This window comes from Callionymus lyra, chromosome 4 (genome assembly GCF_982586985.1).
Source record: "Callionymus lyra chromosome 4, fCalLyr1.hap1.1, whole genome shotgun sequence".
Taxonomy (NCBI): domain Eukaryota; kingdom Metazoa; phylum Chordata; class Actinopteri; order Syngnathiformes; family Callionymidae; genus Callionymus; species Callionymus lyra.
In genome coordinates this window covers 3,461,741-3,482,988 of record NC_141821.1, presented here as the reverse complement: position 1 = coordinate 3,482,988, position 21,248 = coordinate 3,461,741, and the positions used below count along the sequence as shown (strand labels likewise).

At 39.9% G+C, this 21,248-nt stretch overlaps 2 protein-coding genes and 2 pseudogenes across 4 annotated transcripts in view; all 4 read right to left on the bottom strand.

Moving 5' to 3' along the window:
- The window catches only part of LOC148080565 (uncharacterized), a 47,999-nt gene that overhangs the window by 15,950 nt on the left and 10,801 nt on the right, over positions 1–21,248 (bottom strand). The window lies entirely within an intron of this gene.
- LOC148080569 (uncharacterized) lies at positions 1,649–9,276 on the bottom strand (annotated as a pseudogene). The gene is made up of 2 exons (XR_015710859.1): positions 9,225–9,276; positions 1,649–3,755 (listed from the first exon to the last, which is right to left on the bottom strand). The product of XR_015710859.1 is annotated as an uncharacterized LOC148080569 (transcript).
- LOC148080568 (uncharacterized) lies at positions 11,155–18,667 on the bottom strand (annotated as a pseudogene). Its single transcript, XR_015710862.1, has 2 exons — positions 18,612–18,667; positions 11,155–12,640 (listed from the first exon to the last, which is right to left on the bottom strand). The product of XR_015710862.1 is annotated as an uncharacterized LOC148080568 (transcript).
- Positions 19,194–20,862, bottom strand: LOC148080567 (uncharacterized). Its single transcript, XM_087788513.1, has one exon. It carries the CDS (start codon positions 20,767–20,769, stop codon positions 19,981–19,983), a length of 789 nt encoding a protein of 262 aa, XP_087644639.1. The 5' UTR covers positions 20,770–20,862; the 3' UTR covers positions 19,194–19,980.

The following is a 21,248-nucleotide window of genomic DNA, read 5'->3' as shown; positions in this document are numbered from 1 at the left end:
GCGCTTTGTCTGATCATCTCTGTCGTCGTTAGTTTACAAATAGTCATCACGTGATGTTGTATTAATATAAGTGTTTTTAAGGATGTATGAATAGAAATATAAGTGTGTACCTGGATTTATGGTCTCCATCTCCAGCAGGATTGTCCTCCGTTTGGAGCTGCTTCGGTGTGTTCTGGTGGAAGAAAATGGAGGAGAGTGAAGATCCTTTGTTTACCACTGAGTCACGTGGTTTTCTGGCGTCGTTGTTGGTCTTGACTCTACTCTGTTGCCATCTAACGGCTTAAATGTGTACTTCAACACAGTCAAGTATTTAGTATTTATTTTTTGTCTCAAGCACTTACTACAAACCTATAATGGCATAAAATATATCATTCTCACAATCTCTAAACAACATGCTAACGACACATGTGACTGAAACCATCCTGACTAGTTTTTGGGTCGCTTCGTTTACATAACAAAATGAGTGTCCACAGAGGATTTTTAGCCAATTGGCTCTTGACTCGGCATTCAAGGGCGAACAGCAAAAAGCTTGGACTTCTAGTGTTGATGTGTTCCTCCAGATTGTTTCTCTGTGTGAAACCATGACCATACTGAAAGCTGTGTAAACCCTTATTTGAGTCAAGATCATCCTTTTTCTCTTTCGTGCTGTTAGGGTTTTGTTTTCCGATGAACCGACCCCTCCCCAGTCGATACGAGGTGGTGGTAAAGAAAGACAGACACAGGAATGACTTTAGGAGAAAATGCTTGTTTAGTGAAATATGCAAAAGTCAGAGACACAACTTACATAATCACAGACGCTTAACAGAGCAGAAATCTATCACAGAGACGTCTTCCAGTGCCAAGCGCAAAGTTCTAATGAAATGGCGGATCTTTATAGTATGAATATTCAGGTAAACGCCTCTAGTCACTTGTGCATGTATGATTGGTCAAATACTCCAAACACTTGTCTTCTAAGATGGCCGTGCCACATGTTGGTTGTGGTTAGTTTGATTTCTTCTAGAGAGAATCTGTTTATCAGTTGACTTACGCAGATGTTGTGTACTTGTCCTTCACTAGCTGCACCATCGAGAGATTGTTTTGTCTTTCTCAGTGTAGGCTTGACCTGATCTGAACGAGTGGATTCTAAAGAGAGGCAATGACTATTTAATATGAATTAAAAATGAAAGATAATCAGACCTTTCATTTTTTTTTAACTCATCCTGCACTGGCCCTGCCATTTCACCCCGTGATTTACCTAACCCTAAACCTTTCTTTATTATTTTTTTACTTGCATGAGCTCTCTGGGACCCCCCCCATCCCTCCCCAATCTCACTCACCATGTTCCCTGCTGTGGTGCAACAACTACTGTTTCCTTTTCATAACAAAATGAGTGTCCACAGGGGATTTTTAGCCAATTGGCTCTTGGCTGGTCATTCTAGGGCGAACAGCAAAATGCTGGTATTTCTAGTGTTGATGTGTTCCTCCAGATTGTCTCACTGTGTGAAACAATGTCCACACTAAAAGCAGATGAAAGGTGTGTGAGAAGTCAAAAGGTTTTCCTCCAGTGTGAGTTCTTATGTGTACCTCAAGCTATGTGCACGTGCATAACAAATACCACAGCGCAAGCAGATGTAAGGTTTTTCTCCAGTGTGAATCCTAATGTGATTTCTCAGGCTCATTGCAAGTGCAAGAAAAATCACCACACTGTGAGCAGACATGAGGTTTTTCACCTGAGTGCGTTCTCATGTGTTTCTTCAGAGTCCCACCCTGAGTAAAAGATTTACCACACTGAGAGCAGGAAAAAGGTTTTTCTCCTGTATGAGTTCTCATATGTTCCTTCAGGTTCCTGGTCCGAGTAAAATATTTACCACACTTGGAGCAGTTATAAGGTTTTTCTCCAGTGTGAGTTCTTATGTGTACATTCAAGCTACGCGCACGAGCATAAGAAACACCACAGTGCGAGCAGATGAAAGGTTTTTCTCCAGTGTGAATTCTAATGTGATTTTTCAGGCTCATTGCAAATGCAAAACAATCACCACAGTATGAGCAAATATGAGGTTTTTCACCCGAGTGAGTTCTCATGTGTTTCTTCAGAGTCCCACACTGGGTAAAAGATTTACCACACTGAGAGCAGGTAAAAGGTCTTTCTCCTGTATGAGTTCTCATATGTTCCTTCAGGTTCCTGCTCTGAGTAAAAGATTTACCACACTTGGAGCAGTTAAAAGGTTTTTCTCCCGTGTGAGTTCTTATATGTACCTTCAAGCTACGTGCAAGTGCAAAACAAACACCACAGTGCAAGCAGATGAAAGGTTTTTCTCCAGTGTGAATTCTAATGTGATTTTTCAGGCTCATTGCAAATGCAAAACAATCACCACAGTATGAGCAAATATGAGGTTTTTCACCCGAGTGAGTTCTCATGTGTTTCTTCAGAGTCCCACACTGGGTAAAAGATTTACCACACTGAGAGCAGGTAAAAGGTCTTTCTCCTGTATGAGTTCTCATATGTTCCTTCAGGTTCCTGCTCTGAGTAAAAGATTTACCACACTTAGAGCAGTTAAAAGGTTTTTCTCCCGTGTGAGTTCTTATATGTACCTTCAAGCTACGTGCAAGTGCAAAACAAATACCACAGTGCAAGCAGATGAAAGGTTTTTCTCCAGTGTGAATCCTAATGTGATTTTTCAGGCTAACTGCAAGTGCAAAACAATCACCACACTGCGAGCAGATATAAGGTTTTTCACCTGAGTGAGTTCTTACGTGTTTCTTCAGATACACACCCTGAGTAAAAGATTTACCACACTGAGAGCAGGTATAAGGTCTTTCTCCTGTATGATTTCTCATATGTTCCCTCAGGTTCCTGGCCTGAGTAAAAGATTTATCACACTGAGAGCAGGTATAAGGTCTTTCTCCTGTATGAGTTCTCATATGTTCCTTCAGGTTCCTGGCCTGAGTAAAAGATTTACCACACTGAGGGCAGAGAAAAGGTTTTTCTCCAGTATGAATTTCCATGTGTTGTGTCAGGTATCTGTTTTGTGAAAAAGATGTACCACACTGAGAGCAGGTAAAAGGTTTTTCTCCTGTATGAGTTCTCATATGTTCCTTCAGAGTCCCGGCCCGAGTAAAAGATTTACCACACTCAGAGCAGATAAAAGGTTTTTCTCCTGTATGAGTTCTCATATGTTCCTTCAGATTCCCGGCATGAGTAAAAGATTTACCACAGTGAGAGCAGGTTAAATGTTTTTTTTCACTGTGAGTCATCATGTGATTCTTCATAGTGATCCTCTGTGCAAAACATTTTCCACAAATCGAACAACTCAAAGGTTGTTGACCGCAAATTTTTGTGTGTTTAGTCAGTCCAGATTTTGAAAAACATTTCCTCCCACATCCAGAGCAGATCAGTGATTTGTGATCATCATCTTTCTTCTCACTGACATGAACTTTTGGATTCTCCACAGAGTTTGAACCTGACTGAGTGTTACTGGTTTCTCTCCAGTCTTCACTGTCATCAGTGTCAGATTCAGAAGACAGCCCCCTCTGGTGGTCAGGATGGAGAGGTGTATGCAAATAGCTGGCTGGTTCTGGTCCTCCACAGTTGTCTCCATCATCTTCTGCCTTCATTAGTGGAGTCAGGTTGTTGGTGTCATCATCATATTCATTCTTCACATCATCAGGAGTGTGGAAGAACTGGGAGGCATTTTTTTCTATGTCTTGTATTTTTAGACTGAAGCTGCACTTCTGTTCCTCAACCTCTTCTTTGATCACCAGCAGCTGCTGAACATCTGCAGGAACACAAACACATCTGAGTCTCTAACATAGAAATATTAAGATATGAAATGATAGCATCTACACTCATTTTTTGTATGCAAATTAGGCAGAAATCTGGGTAAATTGTTAAATAATTCAGATCCAGCGTCATTGCTAAGGAGAAGGTTTTTCAACAGATGAGACTCCTGATCCTGAAACTCCTCAATGAAGTACCCACTCATTGGAACAACACAAATCAGACCCTGGAAAGGCTAAATGATGAGTAGGAAGCAGTTTGGGTATCACAACTGACGGCTGATGAGTTTAACACCATTAGAGAAGCACTTCTTGTGCTTCCTCTTATCCATCGAGCCACAGTGGTGTCAGGTTCAAAGGTCATCATCCTGATGAAAATGCTGAGTCATGCTTCTTCTTCAAACACAGAGACTGCACTATATCTAAAGCATGGGTGTCCACACTTTTTCGGTTCGCTTTTAAAATCATTTTTTTATTTAACCTTTGTTTATACATGTAGTCTCATTGAGACGCGGAGTCTCATTCTCAAGAGAGATTGGTTTCAGGCAAACATACCAGAAAACAAACGATTAGTTACAGACAGACAAAAATGTACAATAAACACAGTAAAGCAGATTGGACTGTTAAAAACAGGAACACATTTTCAGAGATTTTTCAAGTGTTCTTAAAATTGTCATGAAAATCAAACTTGACAACTTCAGATCCTGTAGCAAAATGTTCCAGATTGAAGGGGCATAGTATGAAAATGCCTTCTTGCCAAGTTCTGTATGTACTGGAGGAACGCTGAAGGTTATAAAGGCATGGGAGCGCAGGCTATGACTACACCGTCTGCGCGACATGTAGGTGGAAATATATGATGGCAGAAGTCCAAGGATTGATTTGTAAATGAAGGTACCAATGCAGAAGTCTACGAGTGGATAATGATGACCAGTTGACCAGAGAATACAGAGTGCAGAGGTGTTTACAGCCAGTTATAAATCTCAGAGCTCCATGGTGGACAACATCTGTAGAGAGCTGGCACAGGCATTCATAGAAACAATGTCACCATAAGTCAACAATTGGTAAGAAAGTGGCAGCTACAAGCCGTTTCCTGGCATTGAAGGTACAACATGATTTATTCCTAAAGAGGAACCCTAGCCTTAGTTTCAGCCTTTTAAAATGTTAGGAATATGAGGATTAAAAGAGAGATTGTCATCAATTAAGAATCCCAAGTATTTATAAGTGGCCACAAACTCGATAGGAACACCTTTTTTGGATGTGATCGATGGAAGAGCTGAAGGCCCTTTCTTTTTGTTTGAAAATAACCTTTGTTTTCTCAGCATTAAGCATCAGTCTGAATATGTGTGACTGAATAGCGTCGAAAGCAGACTGTTGTCATTGAAAGACCTGAGCAACAGTGTTTGAACGACAATAAATAGTTGTATCATCTGTATAAAGATGTGAAGATGCATCTGTAATATATATAATAATATTGTTAAAAGAGTTGGTCCTAAAACTGAGCCTTGTGGCACTCCATTGATGACATTAAGATAACCGGATGAAGGGTCACCGTGCTGCAGACGAACAAGCCAATGTCTGAGAGTCTGTGCCATGATCTACAGTATCAAATGCTTTGGACAGAATTATATGTAAAGCGCAGTAGTATTTGGCATCCAATGCTTCAACAATATCATTTTAAACCTTTATGGAGGCAGTCGCTGTGCTGTGCTGTTTCCTGAAGCCAGACTGAAGGGGAGATAAAAAATATTAAAAGGACACAAGTACTCCTTAATCTGATCATTCACCAGCTGTTTAAGAACCTTGGATAAATTGCAGAGTTTGGAAATTGTTATTAAGCACAGTGGGATTACAAGGGAGTACAAAAGCTGTTTTACAAACATCAGGAATAATATTTTGTTGTATGGAGAGATTTAAAATATATGACACTGGTTCAGCTATAATATATGCAGCCAGGCGCAGGAAGTAAGGGGAGAGGTCGTCGGGGCCTGCAGAATTTTTAGGATCTAAACCCTTTAAGGCTTTAAAGACTTCACTGACAGAAAATTGAGAAAGTGAGAAGGTGAGGTTATTAGAGGCATGAGTGGTGGGAGAAGAAGTAGGTGATTCACCATGAAAAACTGAGTCGAACAAGGTGCTCGAGGCAACAAAATGTCTATTAAGACTGGTTCTCTAATATCCGTCTGGTACATAGTAAGTCTTGCATGATGCTGCCCCTCCTCCCCTAAAGACCTACGTACAGTCACGCTTTCAACTAACGAGCAGAACTTTAATGTCAGTGTCCAGGGGCGACTAAAATGTTCCCAAAAGAAAGTCTGCGTTCCCTCAATCAGCCTTTTCATACAAAGGAATCAAAGAATGGAACGGGATCCCAGACAATATCAGGAACAAAGCCGATTTTCATCGCTTCTCACAGGCTGTTAAAGACTGGCTTTTAGACCACCAGTCCTGCTCGCACTGATAGTACCAGATGGTGATTGGCCATCATTGACATTATAAGATTGTACTGTGTTTTTGTGTATTATTGTGTTTTTGCTTTATTTGTATGTGTATGTATTATGTAAACTGTCTGCATCTTTGTTGAGGACAACAGATGGAAATAAGCATTGTGCTAAATCTGGTGCAGCATCTTTTTAATGTAACTGCACATTGTCCTTTTAAATAAACTGAACTGTAGCGTTCGCAGAGAAAGAGAGAGAGCATAAAGGGTTTATCAACTTTGTTGATAATGCTGATCAGGTTGTGCCACAGACAAGGCCAAAAAACAGTGAACACACACTCCCTCGTCTTCAGTGTCCTGTTCTATGCTGTGGTGTGTTGGGGTGGAAATGTGTCCAAGAGGAGTGTCAACAGGTTGGACAGGTTGATCAGGAGGGCTGGTTCTGTGGTTGGAATGAAGCTGGACTCACTGGTGACAGTTTCTGAGAGGATATCATTGAACAAACTACTGTCCATCATGGATGATGACAGTCATCCTCTGAACACTGTCATCAGTGAGCAGAGAAGCAGAATGAGTGCACGAATGCTCCTACCCAGGTGCAAAACAAATAGACTCAGGGACTCATTCATCCCTCGGGCTATTAAATTGTACAATTCTGAGTTCGGGGGCAGGAGTGGAGTGAAAGTATCTGGATGTTCTGTTCCATGTTAGTCTTTGTATCTTTGTCTTTGTTGTTTTTCTTTCCTTGACCTATGTCCTTTGTCTTTGTCTTTAGACTTAGATTGTGTCATCTTGTTCTTCCTCTTTATGTTCTTCTTATTTTATTTTTTATGTATTATTTTTTATTGTTTATGAAAAATTGCTGGCTATTGGTAAAAAACAATTTCCCAAAGGAGACCTCCTGAGGGATCAATAAAGTTTTACCTTACCTTACCTTACGACAACAACTGTCCGTATTCTTCTTCACGAACCGAGACTCGCGATGCCTTCACAGACCTCCGTAAACTCTGAACTTATCACTGCAAACCACCATTTCAATGGTTTATATTCTCACATAGTTGACACCTGAGTATTGATACAAGTTGTTCGACTTGAGAGATGTAACATTGTGGTTTGCTCACCAGCTGTGCAGGAAATGAATAACTCAGGTTCTATGATCACTAGAACGACACAGTTAACTGGACACAAAAATTACTTGCAAACATAAACCCAGTACAACTAAATACATCAAACACTGGACTGTGATCTTATCTAATTCACATCTATATCAGATCATAAATTATTAGCAATAGCATGGACACGCTCCATCTTCCGAGGTTTATCCAAAGTTAGCCGTGAAGCTAAAATAAACTCTCAAGGCAGTGGTAGTTGATCCGAGGCTGTAATGTGGCAGAAGGGGGCCTGTAGCAGCCAACAACAGTCAAGGACCGACCACCAGATAAATCAATATTTAGTGCTCAAATTTCAAACTGCTTAGTTGCAGATTTAGAGAACACAGTTTGTGTGGCAAGACTGGACCTGACATATATTGCCAGAGCACCGCCCTTCCTTGGACAGTCTGAGCGATAAATATTAAACCCATCAATATAATAATAATAATCAGCACCAGTTGAGCGAACCCATAATCTTAGCATATTCATTTTTGGGAACAAGCTATGAGCATTAATATGCAAGATGTGTAGCCCTGTCATATTCTTAACCCGGACAAAAGTAAAAGCATAACAATCAAATCTTAATGGCGGAAACGTAACTACCTGGATAGTAGTTGATATAGTAGCATGGGGCCCCTGTAGATATTGTCTGAGCAGATGTATTAAGAGAAGAACACATATTCAGAAACCACAGGCAAAAAAAACATCAAGTCCAAAAGATCTACCTTCATCAAGTATGCTTAACATGAGTAAGTACACAAGCAAGTACATACTTCAGTCATGATGGAAGGATGAGTTGATTTAATCAAGTAATCAATTAGTTTTCCTCTGTGAGTAACTTTCAAAAGTATCCATGAGCCAACAAAAGAGAACATGAAATAAAACTCGATTAACTGTCGATACTCGTTCATTTTAAACATTTCTGACATGAATCACACGTTCAGACGAGCGACCAGTGGCTTATTTAAAACATCCTCCGATGTGAAGATTAAGTTTCTTTAAATCATAAACTTAATCTTCACATCATCATCACTGAGTGCTTTGTCTGATCATCGTCGTTAGAATTAGTTTACAAATAGTCATCACGTGATGTTGTATTAATTTAAGTGTGTTTTTAATGTATCTCCGAACTCGTCACCACACGACGAGAAACCGACTTTAGCTGCTTTCATTTGAACCACAAACCATAAACCAGCCAGGATCGTATCAACAATGTCATTATTCACACCTTGAATCAGGTATGTGTGTGTCGATGCATTCGTTTGTTTTTATTAATACTGATGACGAAGAAGACACGTCATAGTTTCTGTAGAATGTTTCCACATTGCTCCAGTATATGCGCCACAAATCGCCGACAACTTGACAATTTTTCACTCGACAAAATATTGAGTAAAATAGTCTTTGGAACAACCATTATATTACAAAGTATATATTTACCTGTAAGTCTGCCAAATATCTTCTAAATGTATTCATTCATTGATTTTCTTTGGACCCGAGCCATGTTTAATGACAACGCCAATTTGCTTTATGTGTCCTTTATTTTTACATTTAAACAACTTAAAATGAATAACATAATTGACATATTTATTAAGCTCCCCAATGATACCAACCTTTTAAAAATCAAGAAAATGTTGAGCAGGTTATAGTATTTTCAAAGTCGGGTTTAACAAACTGTCAAACCTTAAATATTGACCATAAATGAGAGCATTTTAGTAGTTATTATAGTCCATTACTTTGTAAATATTTATCGAAGAAAAAATATACTTGCATCACTGGAATCGTCTTTACGAGAGATTTTATCCGATACTAGTTTCATAAATATAAATTCATGTTTAAAATGTTACACACGTACCTACTTGAATAGAAATATAAGTGTGTACCTGGATTTATGGTCTCCATCTCCAGCAGGATTCTCCTCCGTTTGGAGCTGCTTCGGTGTGTTCTGGTGGAAGAAAATGGAGGAGAGTGAAGATCCTTTGTTTACCAGAGTCACGTGGTTTTCTTCTTCTGACGTCGTTGTTAGTCTTGAGTTTACTCTGTTGCCATCTAACGGCTGAAATGTGTACTTCAACACAGTCAAGAGTATTTAACTGTTGACAGACAGAAACATTTTGACTAATACATCTATTTATTAAATAATCAAACACATCTGAGTCACTGACCAACCAAAGTATTGATGAACTCTTGTGTTGTATCAGTGGACGTGTTATACATTATAAAGTACAAACGTCAGTGATTACTCTTAACAGTTATTATGCATGTGGTAATATTGTCATGTAGGATTGGTTGGTATCTTTCTATCTTTCAGATCATCCATATAAGGAGACAGGTGATGCTGGTGATGAATGACACGAGTGTCCACCCATTGTTCTTTTCTCCTTCCTCATAATGGAGGCAAACTATCAGGTTTGGACTGTAAACTCCAACAGAGATCAGAGGTGGTTTAAAGTCACACAAGTTTTATTTGCAAGAGAGTGAAATTACAGACGTACAGCAAAGTTCAAAGTTCTCCTTCACAAAGAACTGTCAGGTCACTCTTTATACTGTATCACAGTTGTGTAAGCTGTTCATTATCCGTTTGGACGAGAATCCTGAGCCAGCGAAGGATGAATGGATGGAGATTATTATAATATACACTGTGGAGTCATTCATAAGGTCTGTCTTGCAACAGTGACAGAAAATAATTAACCAAGATTTTTCAATTAGTATTTTCATGTGTGTATCCACCCTTTCTCTCAGTGTTAAAGAAATGCCGCCCTTAAATCATCAAAATGTTTTTTCTCTTGTGAGTTTTAACACTAGAAGTCCCAGAGAAGAATGTTGTATTTGTTATTTTTTGTCTCTAGCACTTACTACAAACCTATAATAATACCCATAAAATATATCATTCTCACAATCTCTAAACATGCTAACGACACATGTGACTGAAAGCATCCTGACTAGTTTTTGGGTTGTTTTGTTTACATAACAAAATGAGTGTCCACAGAAGATTTTTAGCCAATTTGCTCTTGACTGGGCATTCTAGGGCGAACAGCAAAAAGTTTACAGTGACTCATATGTCTATATAAATGCCCACTTTGAGTAAAGGATTTACCACACTTGGAGCAGTTATAAGGTTGTTCTCCAGTGTGAGTTCTTATATGTACCTTCAAGCTACGTGCACTTGCATAACAAATACCACATCGCGAGCAGATGTAAGGTTTTTCTCCAGTGTGAATCCTAATGTGATTTCTCAGGCTCATTGCACGTGCAAAACAATTACCACACTGCGAGCAGGTATAAGGTTTTTCACCTGAGTGAGTTGTCATGTGTTTCTTCAGATATGCACTCTGAGTAAAAGATTTACCACACTGAGAGCAGTTAAAAGGTTTTTCTCCAGTGTGAGTTATTTTGTGACCTTTCAGATTATAACTATTACTAAAAGATTTACCACACTGAGAGCAGGTGAAGGGTCTTTCTCCTGTATGAGTTCTCATATGTTTGTTCAGGTTACTGGCATGAGTAAAAGATTTACCACACTGAGAGCAGATATTAAGTTTTTCTCCTGTATGAGTTCTCATATGTTCCTTCAGGCCCCCTGCCCAAGTAAAAGATTTATCACAGTGAGAGCAGAAAAAAGGGTTTCCTCTAGTATGAAATTCTATGTGTTGCGTCAGGTATATTTTTCGTGAAAAAGATTTACCACACTGAGAGCAGATATAAGGTTTTTCTCCTGTATGCGTTCTCATATGTAACTTCAGGCTCCCGGCCTGAGAAAAAGATTTACCACACTGAGAGCAGATATTAGGTTTTTCTCCTGTATGAGTTCTCATATGTTCCTTCAGGCCCCCAGCCCGAGTAAAAGATTTATCACACTGAGAGCAGAAAAACGGGTTTCCTCTAGTATGAATTTCTATGTGTTGTGTCAGGTATATTTTTCGTGAAAAAGATTTACCACACTGAGAGCAGATATAAGGTTTTTCTCCTGTATGCGTTCTCATATGTAACTTCAGGCTCCCGGCCTGAGAAAAAGATTTACCACACTGAGAGCAGATATAAGGTGTTTCTCCTGTATGAGTTCTCATATGTTCCTTCAGGCCCCGATCCCGAGTAAAAGATTTACCACACTGAGAGCAGATATAAGGTTTTTCTCCTGTATGCGTTCTCATATGTAACTTCAGGCTCCCGGCCTGAGAAAAAGATGTACCACATTGAGAGCAGATATAAGGTTTTTCACCTGAGTGAGTTCTTACGTGTTTCTTCAAATGCACACCCTGAGTAAACGATTTACCACACTGAGAGCAGGTATAAGGTCTTTCTCCTGTATGAGTTCTCATATGTTCCCTCAGGTTCCTGGCCTGAGTAAAAGATTTATCACACTGAGAGCAGGTATAAGGTCTTTCTCCTGTATGAGTTTTCATATGTTCCTTCAGTTTCCTGGCCTGAGTAAAAGATTTACCACACTGAGGGCAGAGAAAGGGTTTTTCTCCAGTATGAATTTCCATGTGTTGTGTCAGGTATCTTTTTAGTGAAAAAGATGTACCACACTGAGAGCAGGTAAAAGGTTTTTCTCCTGTATGAGTGCTCATATGTTCTTTCAGAGTCCCGGCCCAAGTAAAAGATTTACCACATTCAGAGCAGATATAAGGTTTTTCTCCTGTATGAGTTCTTATATGTCCCTTCAGATTCCCGGCATGAGTAAAAGATTTACCACAGTGAGAGCATGTTAAATGTTTTTTTTCACTGTGAGTCATCATGTGATTCTTCATAGTGATCCTCTGTGCAAAACATTTTCCACAAATCGAACAACTAAAAGGTCCTAGAGAGCAGACTTTTGTGTGTTTAGTCAGTCCAGATTTTGAAGAACATTTCTTCCCACATCCAGAGCAGATCAGTGATTTGTGATCTTCATCTTTCTTCTCGCTGACATGAACTTTCGGATTCTCCACAGAGTTTGAACCTGACTGAGTGTTACTGGTTTCTCTCCAGTCTTCACTGTCATCAGTGTCAGATTCAGAAGACAGCCCCCTCTGGTGGTCAGGATGGAGAGGTGTATGCAAGTAGCTGGCTGGTTCTGGTCCTCCACAGTTGTCTCCATCATCTTCTGCCTTCATTTGTGGAGTCAGGTGGTTGGTGTCATCATCATATTCATTCTTCACATCAACAGGAGTGTGGAAGAACTGGGAGTTTTTTTCATCTTGTATATTCTCCACCACTTCTTCTTTAATGAGTTCATGTTCATGTTCCTCCTTAATCAGACTGAAGCTGCACTTCTGTTCCTCAACTTCTTCTTTGATCACCAGCACCTGCTGAACATCTGCAGGAACACAAACACATCTGAGTCTCTAACATAGAAATATTAAGATATGAAATGATCACTAATTTTTGTATGCAAATTAGGCAAAAATCTAGGTAAATTGTTAAATCATTTATATCCAGAGTCATTTCTAATGAGAAGCTTTTTCAACAGATGTGACTCCTGATCCTGAAACTCCTCAATGAAGTCCCCACTCATCGGAACAACACCTATCAGACGCTTGAAAGGCTAAATGATGCGAAGGACGCAGTGTGTGTATCACAACTGACCACTTTTTTATTGTTTATTTTTCATTAAAAAGTATTAAATTTCTCTTGATTTATTTCCTCCATGACTAAATTTTTTTTTCTTTTCTAAATAATGTTGCGCTTTATGAGATCAATAGTGGTGTGTGTGTGTGTGTGTGTGTGTGTGTGTGTGTGTGTGTGTGTGTGTGTGTGTGTGTGTGTGGTGTTACTAAGTTTCGATGCAGAACGTGTGTGTCGTGGCCATGGAAACCACACAGACGCCAGACGAGCGACCAGGGGCTTATTTAAAACATCCTCTGATGTTAAGATTAAGAAAAGAGTCTGAGGAAGTGTTTAAAGCTTTTTTCTTTGGGCAAGGAGATGATGAAGATGACTATGATACCGTGCCGGGCAAACTGGACAATTATTTAGTGCCAAAAGTTAATGTCATTCACGACCGAGGACTCTTTTACCAGTGAGTACATCTGCACGAGCTCGCAGACACATGTGCCTTTGCCGAAGTGAAAAATGAAAATATCCGTGACAGACTGGTCGTGGGCATCTTGGATAGGGAACCGTCAGAGAAGCTACAGTTAACCTTGGACCTAACTCTGGACAAAGCGGTCGAGTTAGTGCGTCAATCAGTTGTTAAATGTCACATCAGTGAACAAGGAGCTCACGCAGAGAGAACTAACCTGAATGAAGTATCAAAGTGGAGAACAGAGAAGGATGCTGGTCAGATGCAGAGACATGGCCTACAGATGTGGAAAAGCGCATTTAAGAGATGATGTCCTGCAAGAAACTCTGAGAGCCAAATGACGCCTGGAAAGTGAAACTCAAATTCTCGACATTCTGGTGAACTTTAAAATTGACACTGGCGCTGATACCACTGTTATATCAGAAAATACATTCAAGTTGATGAGTGGACCACTGAACATCCAGGGACAGGACATTGAGATTGTCACGACTTACAAGTTCCTGGGTGTTCACCTCAACAACCGCCTGGACTGGGTGGATAACACTGCTGCTCTTTATAAAAAAGGGCGGAGTAGACTCTACCTGCTCCGGAGGTTGAGGTCGTTTGGTGTCCGGGGGTCACTCCTGAAGTCATTCTATGACTCAGTAGTGGCCTCTGCCATCTTCAACGGTGTGGTCTGCTGGGGGAGCAGCATGACAGCAAAGGATAGGGCTAAATTGGACAGCCTTATTAAGAAGGCCGGTTACGTCCTAGGGCGCCCCCTGGATCCTGTGGAGGAAGTGACTGGAGGGAGGATGCGGAGCAAGCTGGGCTCCATAAGGAGGAACTTGTCTCACCCTCTCCAGCACACACTGAGGGCATTGAGGAGCTCCATCAGTGATAGGATGCTCCATCCCAGGTGTGTGAGGGAGAGGTACCGCAGGTCTTTCCTCCCTGCTGCCATCAGACTCCACAACAAGAACACACCAAGATAACTATTTAACTGCACCTCTTGTTATTTATGTAAATATGATTGTGTATATATTATATAGCGCTGATTTAACTTTTATTCTATTTAGATTTTCTTTCTCGTTTTTATTTCTGTGTGTTTTTATTTCTCTTGCTGTTGTTAAACCGAATTTCCCCTCGCGGGACTAATAAAGGTTTTCTGATTCTGATTCTGATTGAAACGTATGGTTGATGCTGGAGTAATAACAGAAATCAAGGAACCTACAGAGTGGTTGCTCCAATGGTACCAAAGAAGAACAAGGAACAGCTGAGGATATGTGTTGACTTGAAGAACCTCAACAGAGCAGTCAAGAGGGAAAAGTACTTGCTACCAACGATAGATGACATCTTGCCAAAATTAGCACATGACAAAATGTTTTCTCTACTGCAAGTGGATTTTGGAGTCGACGACGTTCATAACGCCATTTGGGAGATACTTCTTCAACCGGCTTCCATTTGGAATAACAAGTGCCCCAGAAATCTTCCAGCGTGAGACGACAGAACTGCTGAAAGACCTTGATGGAGTCGCTGTATACATGGATGACATTCTTGTTTATTCAGAGTCAGAGGAGCAACAGGAGGAGATACTTCAAGAGACTTGTGACACCCTGAGGAGAGCAGGCCTGAAGCTGAACAATGAGAAGGTCTCACTGCGGCAGCGGAAACTTAACTACTTGGGACACTCATTGATGAGAACGGAATACGTCCAGATGATGTGAAAGTTCAAGCCATCATGCAGCTGAACCAAACAATGTGCCTCAGAAGGGTTCTGGGGATGGTTCATTATTTGGGCAGGTATCTTCCTCACCTGTCTGATATTACGAGACCCCTGAATGACTTGTTAAAGACTGATGGAACATGGACATGGGGCCCTGCACAGGTTGAAGCTCCTGTGTTAGCTTATTATGATGTGAACAAAACCACAGTAATAAGTGCTGATTCAAGTAGCTCTGGGCTTGGAGGCGTCTTAATGCAGGAACATGATGGGCAGCTAAGACCGGTAGCTTATTGTTCTAGAACATTAACTGATGCTGAGAAGCGCTTCAAATTGAGAAAGAGTGCCTTCTGCAGTGTGGACATGTGGAAAGTTTAGCAGATATCTGTACGGTCTAGATTCTTTCAAACTGACCACAAACAACTTATTAACAGCAAACATCTGGACTGTGTGCCTATGAGGGGCCAGAGACTGCTGATCCGCATGATGAGATACAATCCTGTGGCAGAGTTTGTACCAGAAACATTTAGTCGTGGCAGATACACTCTCTCGACATCCACTGGTAGAAGTTAAACAAGAAGCATCAGAACTGACCAGTGAGATGGAGGCGTATGAGGAGGCAGTTCAAGAACGTTGGCCAGTTTCCCCTGGAAAGCTGGAACAGATTAGAAAGCAGACTCAACTAGACCAGGAGTTGAAGTCGGTCCAAAAGTTCATTACAGATGGATGGCCGAAGTATTACGCTGATGTACCGGTATGTGTGAAACCTTATTTCTCACATCGTGATCACCTTACTGTGTCACAGAGTTTATTACTTTACAAGGACATTGAACGTGACATTCACGATGGTCACCAGGGCAGAGTGAAGTGTCGTGAGAAATGTAGTGTTTGGTGGCCGGGTCTGAGTAAAAACATTCAGGACCTCATCAGTGTGTGTAGAGAATGTCAGGAGATGAAACCATCTCAGGAAAGAGCCTCTTATCTGTTCACCGCTACCAAGTCTTCCGTGGGAGAGAATCGCGGCTGACATTCGTCACTTTGAGGGAAAAAAAACGATTTAGTGGTGGTTGATGATTTTTCCCGGTATGTTGAAATTTTGCACCTTTCAAAATTGACCACTGACAGTACAGTTTTCAGCCTGAAGAACATCTTTGCAAGATGGGGTTGTCCAAACAAACTCATAACTGACAGAGGACCACAGTTTTCAGGTCAAGAGTTTGCAGCCTTTTTCAAGAGCTTATGATTTTGATCATATAACTAGAATAATGCACAGGCTAATGGTGAGGCAGAGAGGGCAGTGCAAACTGCAAAACAGATGCTGAGACAGAGTGATCCATCACTAGCACTCTTGTCCTACAGAGCAACACCTTTACAAGTGACTGGAGTGAGTCCAGCTCAGTTGATGTTGGGAAGACAAATCCGCACAACTCTTCCAACCATTGAAGCTTAGATCGCAGCCTGCATGGCCTGATCTGATGCAGGTGAGGCAAAAAGATGCAAAAGTAAAGGAAAGGTACAGTCCAAACTTTAACACAATCCTAAACCCTTGCCGGAGCTGCAATCCGGAACTTGAGTGTAAAACTAGAGCAGGAAAAGGATCAAACCTGCGACTGTTGTTAAACGCTTTGATCCACCAAGGTCATCTATAGTCCAGACTGACGAAGGTGAAGTGAGACGAAACAGATCATCTCAGACAACGGTTTAAACACCTGAACAACCAACTGAAGGCTCGAGACTGAGAAGATTCTTCTACTGCCAAACCAGAGAGTCCTACAGTGTTGAGAAGAAGTGGAAATAAAACCTCCTGAAAGTTTTAAAGAGTTTGTGTAAATAAATGTTTGGGAGAGAAACCCTAGTAAGATGTTAAAGGAGTGATATCTCGGATATTCGAAATGTTAAGATAAACATGCTTGAAATATTGTTTGCACAAATCTCTATTTATTTGTTCTGAAGAAAATGTTTATTAGGTTATGGTAACACTGTGTCTCAACAGACTCAAAGGAAGGGAGATGTGGTGTTAAGGGACTATGTTTTCTATAGCGCACGGCGCATGGATACATCGGGAGTGACGTGTTGTTCTTGGTCCGAAGCTACGGCTAAAGACACGGATATTCCACGCTTGTTTATTTGTCACTACATATCACTACAATAGTTTCATTAGAATATTGACATTTCCTTTCATTGGTCTTAATCTTAACATCATCATCATCATCATCATCACTGAGTGCTTTGTCTGATCATCTCTGTCGTCGTTAGAATTAGTTTACAAATAGTCATCACGTGATGGTGTATTAATATAAGTGTGTTTTAATGTATCTCCGAACTCGTCACCACGACGAGAAACCGACTTTAGCTGCTTTCATTTGAACCACAAACCATAAACCAGCCAGGATCGTATCAACAATGTCATTATTCACACCTTGGATCAGGTATGTGTGTGTCGATGCATTCGTTTGTTTTTATTAATACTGATGACGAAGAAGACGCGTCATAGTTTCTGTAGAATGTTTCCACATTGGTCCAGTATATGCGCCACAAATCGCCGACAACTTGACAATTTTTCACTCGACAAAATATTGAGTAAAATAGTCTTTGGAACAACCATTATATTACAAAGTATATATTTACCTGTAAGTCTGCCAAATATCTTCTAAATGTATTCATTCATTGATTTTTTTGGACCCGAGCCATCATAAGTGACATGAATTTGGTGACCATCACAATTGTAATTACAAAGCTATTAAAAATGTATGTTAAATATTGCACAGAAATGGTCATATTTATAATTTCAAGAAGAAATTAAAAAAAACTAATGAGTGTAGTAACTTGATATGAAGGTACTTCATAAGTGACATGAATTTGGTGACCATCAGAGTTGTAATTACAAAGCTATTACAAAATGTATGTGAAATATTTCACAAAAATAGTGATTTTGAAAATTTCAAGAATACATTTGAAAAACTAATGAGTGTAGTAACTTGATATGAAGGTACTTCATAAGTGACATGCATTTGGTGACCATCAGAGTTGTAATTACAAAGCTATTACAAAATATATGTGAAATATTGTGTGAAAATAGTGATTTAAAAGAATTTAGAGGAACATTTGAAAAACTAATGAGTGTAGTAACTTGATATGAAGGATGTGACATGAATTTGGTGACCATCAGAGTTGTAATTGAAAGAAAGTCTGCTGGTTAAAATCAGACAATATTTTTCAACACTACATTTTTGTCAGTGTATGTAATTTGTAGACGGTCCCTCATTTGATGTCGCGCCTGCAGAGGCTCTTTCACGTTATTTTTGCTGTTTACGTGCGATCAACACATGTTTTCTTCAAAAATGAGGGTGTAGTACAAAGCTAGTGTAACAGTGATCAAAATACATCGGGCTTTGTTATTTTTAATAACTCGTATAAAGAGGTATTAGAGCGCAAAGATCGAATCTGATAATATCGAGCCAACTTTACTTAAGTACATTTTATCTGATACTGGTTTCATAAAAAATCAATTCATGTTTAAAATGTTACACACGTACCTACTTGAACACAAATATAAGTGTGTACCTGGATTCATGGTCTCCATCTCCAGCAGGATTGTCCTCCGTTTGGAGCTGCTTCGGTGTGTTCTGGTGGAAGAAAATGGAGGAGAGTGAAGATCCTTTGTTTACCACTGAGTCACGTGGTTTTCTTCTTCTGACGTCGTTGTTAGTCTTGAGTTTACTCTGTCGCCATCTAGCGGCTTAAATGTGTACTTCAACACAGTCAAGAGTATTTAACTGTTGACAGACAGAAACATTTTGACTAATACATATATTTATTAAATAATCAAACACATCTGAGTCACTGACCAACCAAAGTATTGATGAACTCTTGTGTTGTATCAGTGGACGTGTTATACATTATAAAGTACAAAAGTCAGTGATTACTCTTAACAGTTATTATGCATGTGGTAATATTGTCATGTAGGATTGGTTGGTATCTTTCTATCTTTCAGATCATCCATATAAGGAGACAAGTGATGCTGGTGATGAATGACACGAGTGGACATAATGGAGGCAAACTATCAGGTTTGGACTGTAAACTCCAACAGAGAAGGTGGTTTAAAGTCACACAAGTTGTATTCGCAAGACAGTGAAATTACAGACGTACAGCAAAGTTCAAAGTTCTCCTTCACAAAGAACTGTCAGGTCACATTTTATACTGTATCACAGCCGCCCTTAAATCATCAAAATGTTTTTCTCTTGTGAGTTTTAACACTAGAAGTCCCAGAGAAGAAGAAATGTTATATTTGTTATTTTTTGTCTCAAGCACTTACTACAAACCTATAATGGCATAAAATAAATCATTCTCACAATCTCTAAACAACATGCTAACGACACATGTGACTGAAAACATCCTGACTAGTTTTTGGGTCGCTTCGTTTACATAACAAAATGAGTGTCCACAGAGGATTTTTAGCCAATTGGCTCTTTGCTGGGTTTCTAGGGCGAGCAGAAAAAAGCTTGGACTTCTAGTGTTGATGTGTTCCTCCAGATTGTCTCTCTGAAACCATGTCCATACTGAAAGCGGATGAAAGGTTTTTCCCCACCCTATTTGAGTCAAGATCATTATTTTTCTCCTTTGTGCTGTTAGGGTTTTGTTTTCTAAGATGGCCGTGCCATATGTTGGTTTTGGAAAGTTAGTTTGATCATGTAGAGAGAATCTGTTTATCAGTTGATCTGACGCAGATGTTGTGTACTTGTCCTTCACTAGCTGCACCATCGAGAGATTGTTTTGTCTTTCTCAGTGTAGGCTTGACCTGATCTGAACGAGAGGGTTCTAAAGAGAGGCAATGACTATTTAATATGAATTAAACATGAAAGATTATCAGTTAATCAAGTGATTATTGAAATGTGAGTTAAATCTAGACGAACGATTACAGTAAAGTTGTCATTTACTTACAGTTTCTTCTCATATGTCTATATAAATGCCCACTTTGAGTAAAGGATTTACCACATTTGGAGCATTTATAAGGTTTTTCTCCTGTGTGACTTCTTATATGTACCTTCAAGCTACGTTTACTTGCATAACAATTACCACAGCGCGAGCAGATGTAAGGTTTTTCTCCAGTGTGAATCCTAATGTGAATTTTCAGGCTCATTGCACGTGCAAAACAATTACCACAATGCGAGCAGGTATAAGGTTTTTCACCCAAGTGAGTTCTCATGTGTCTCTTCAGATACGCAATCTGAGTAAAAGATTTATCACACTGAGAGCATTTAAAAGGTTTTTCTCCAGTGTGAGTTATTTTGTGATCTTTCAGATAATAACGATTACAAAAAGATTTACCACACTGAGAGCAGGTGAAAGGTCTTTCTCCTGTATGAATTCTCATATGTTTTTTCAGGTTACTGGCAAGAGTAAAAGATTTACCACAATGAGAGCAGAAAAAAGGTTTTCCTGCAGTATGAATTTTTATGTGTTGTGTCAGGTATATTTTTTGTGAAAAAGATTCACCACACTGAGAGCAGGTAAAAGGTTTTTCTCCTGTATGAGTTCTCATATGTTCCTTCAGAGTCCCGGCCCGAGTAAAAGATTTACCACACTGAGAGCAGGTATAAGGTTTTTCTCCTGTATGAGTTCTTATATGTCCCTTCAGATTCCCGGCATGAGAAAAAGATTTACCACAGTGAGAGCATGTTAAATGTTTTCTTTCACTGTGAGTCATCATGTGATTCTTCATAGTGATCCTCTGTGCAAAACATTTTCCACAAATCGAACAACTAAAAGGTTGTCGACCGCAGATTTGTGTGTGTTTAGTCAGTCCAGATTTTGAAGAACATTTCTTCCCACATCCAGAGCAGATCAGTGATTTGTGATCATCATCTTTCTTCTTACTGACATGAACTTTTGGATTCTCCACAGAGTTTGAACCTGACTGAGTGTTACTGGTTTCTCTCCAGTCTTCACTGTCATCAGTGTCAGATTCAGAAGACAGCCCCCTCTGGTGGTCAGGATGGAGAGGTGTATGCAAGTAGCTGGCTGGTTCTGGTCCTCCACAGTTGTCTCCATCATCTTCTGCCTTCATTTGTGGAGTCAGGTTGTTGGTGTCATCATCATATTCATTCTTCACATCAACAGGAGTGGCTTGTATATTTTCCTCTTCTTCTTTAATGAGTTCATGTTCTTGTTCCTCCTTAATCAGACTGAAGCTGCACTTCT

Coding starts and splice junctions, on each gene's coding strand:
- LOC148080567 (XM_087788513.1), bottom strand. CDS start 20,769: ATGAAGAATCACATGATGACTCACAGTGAAAGAAAACATTTAACATGC.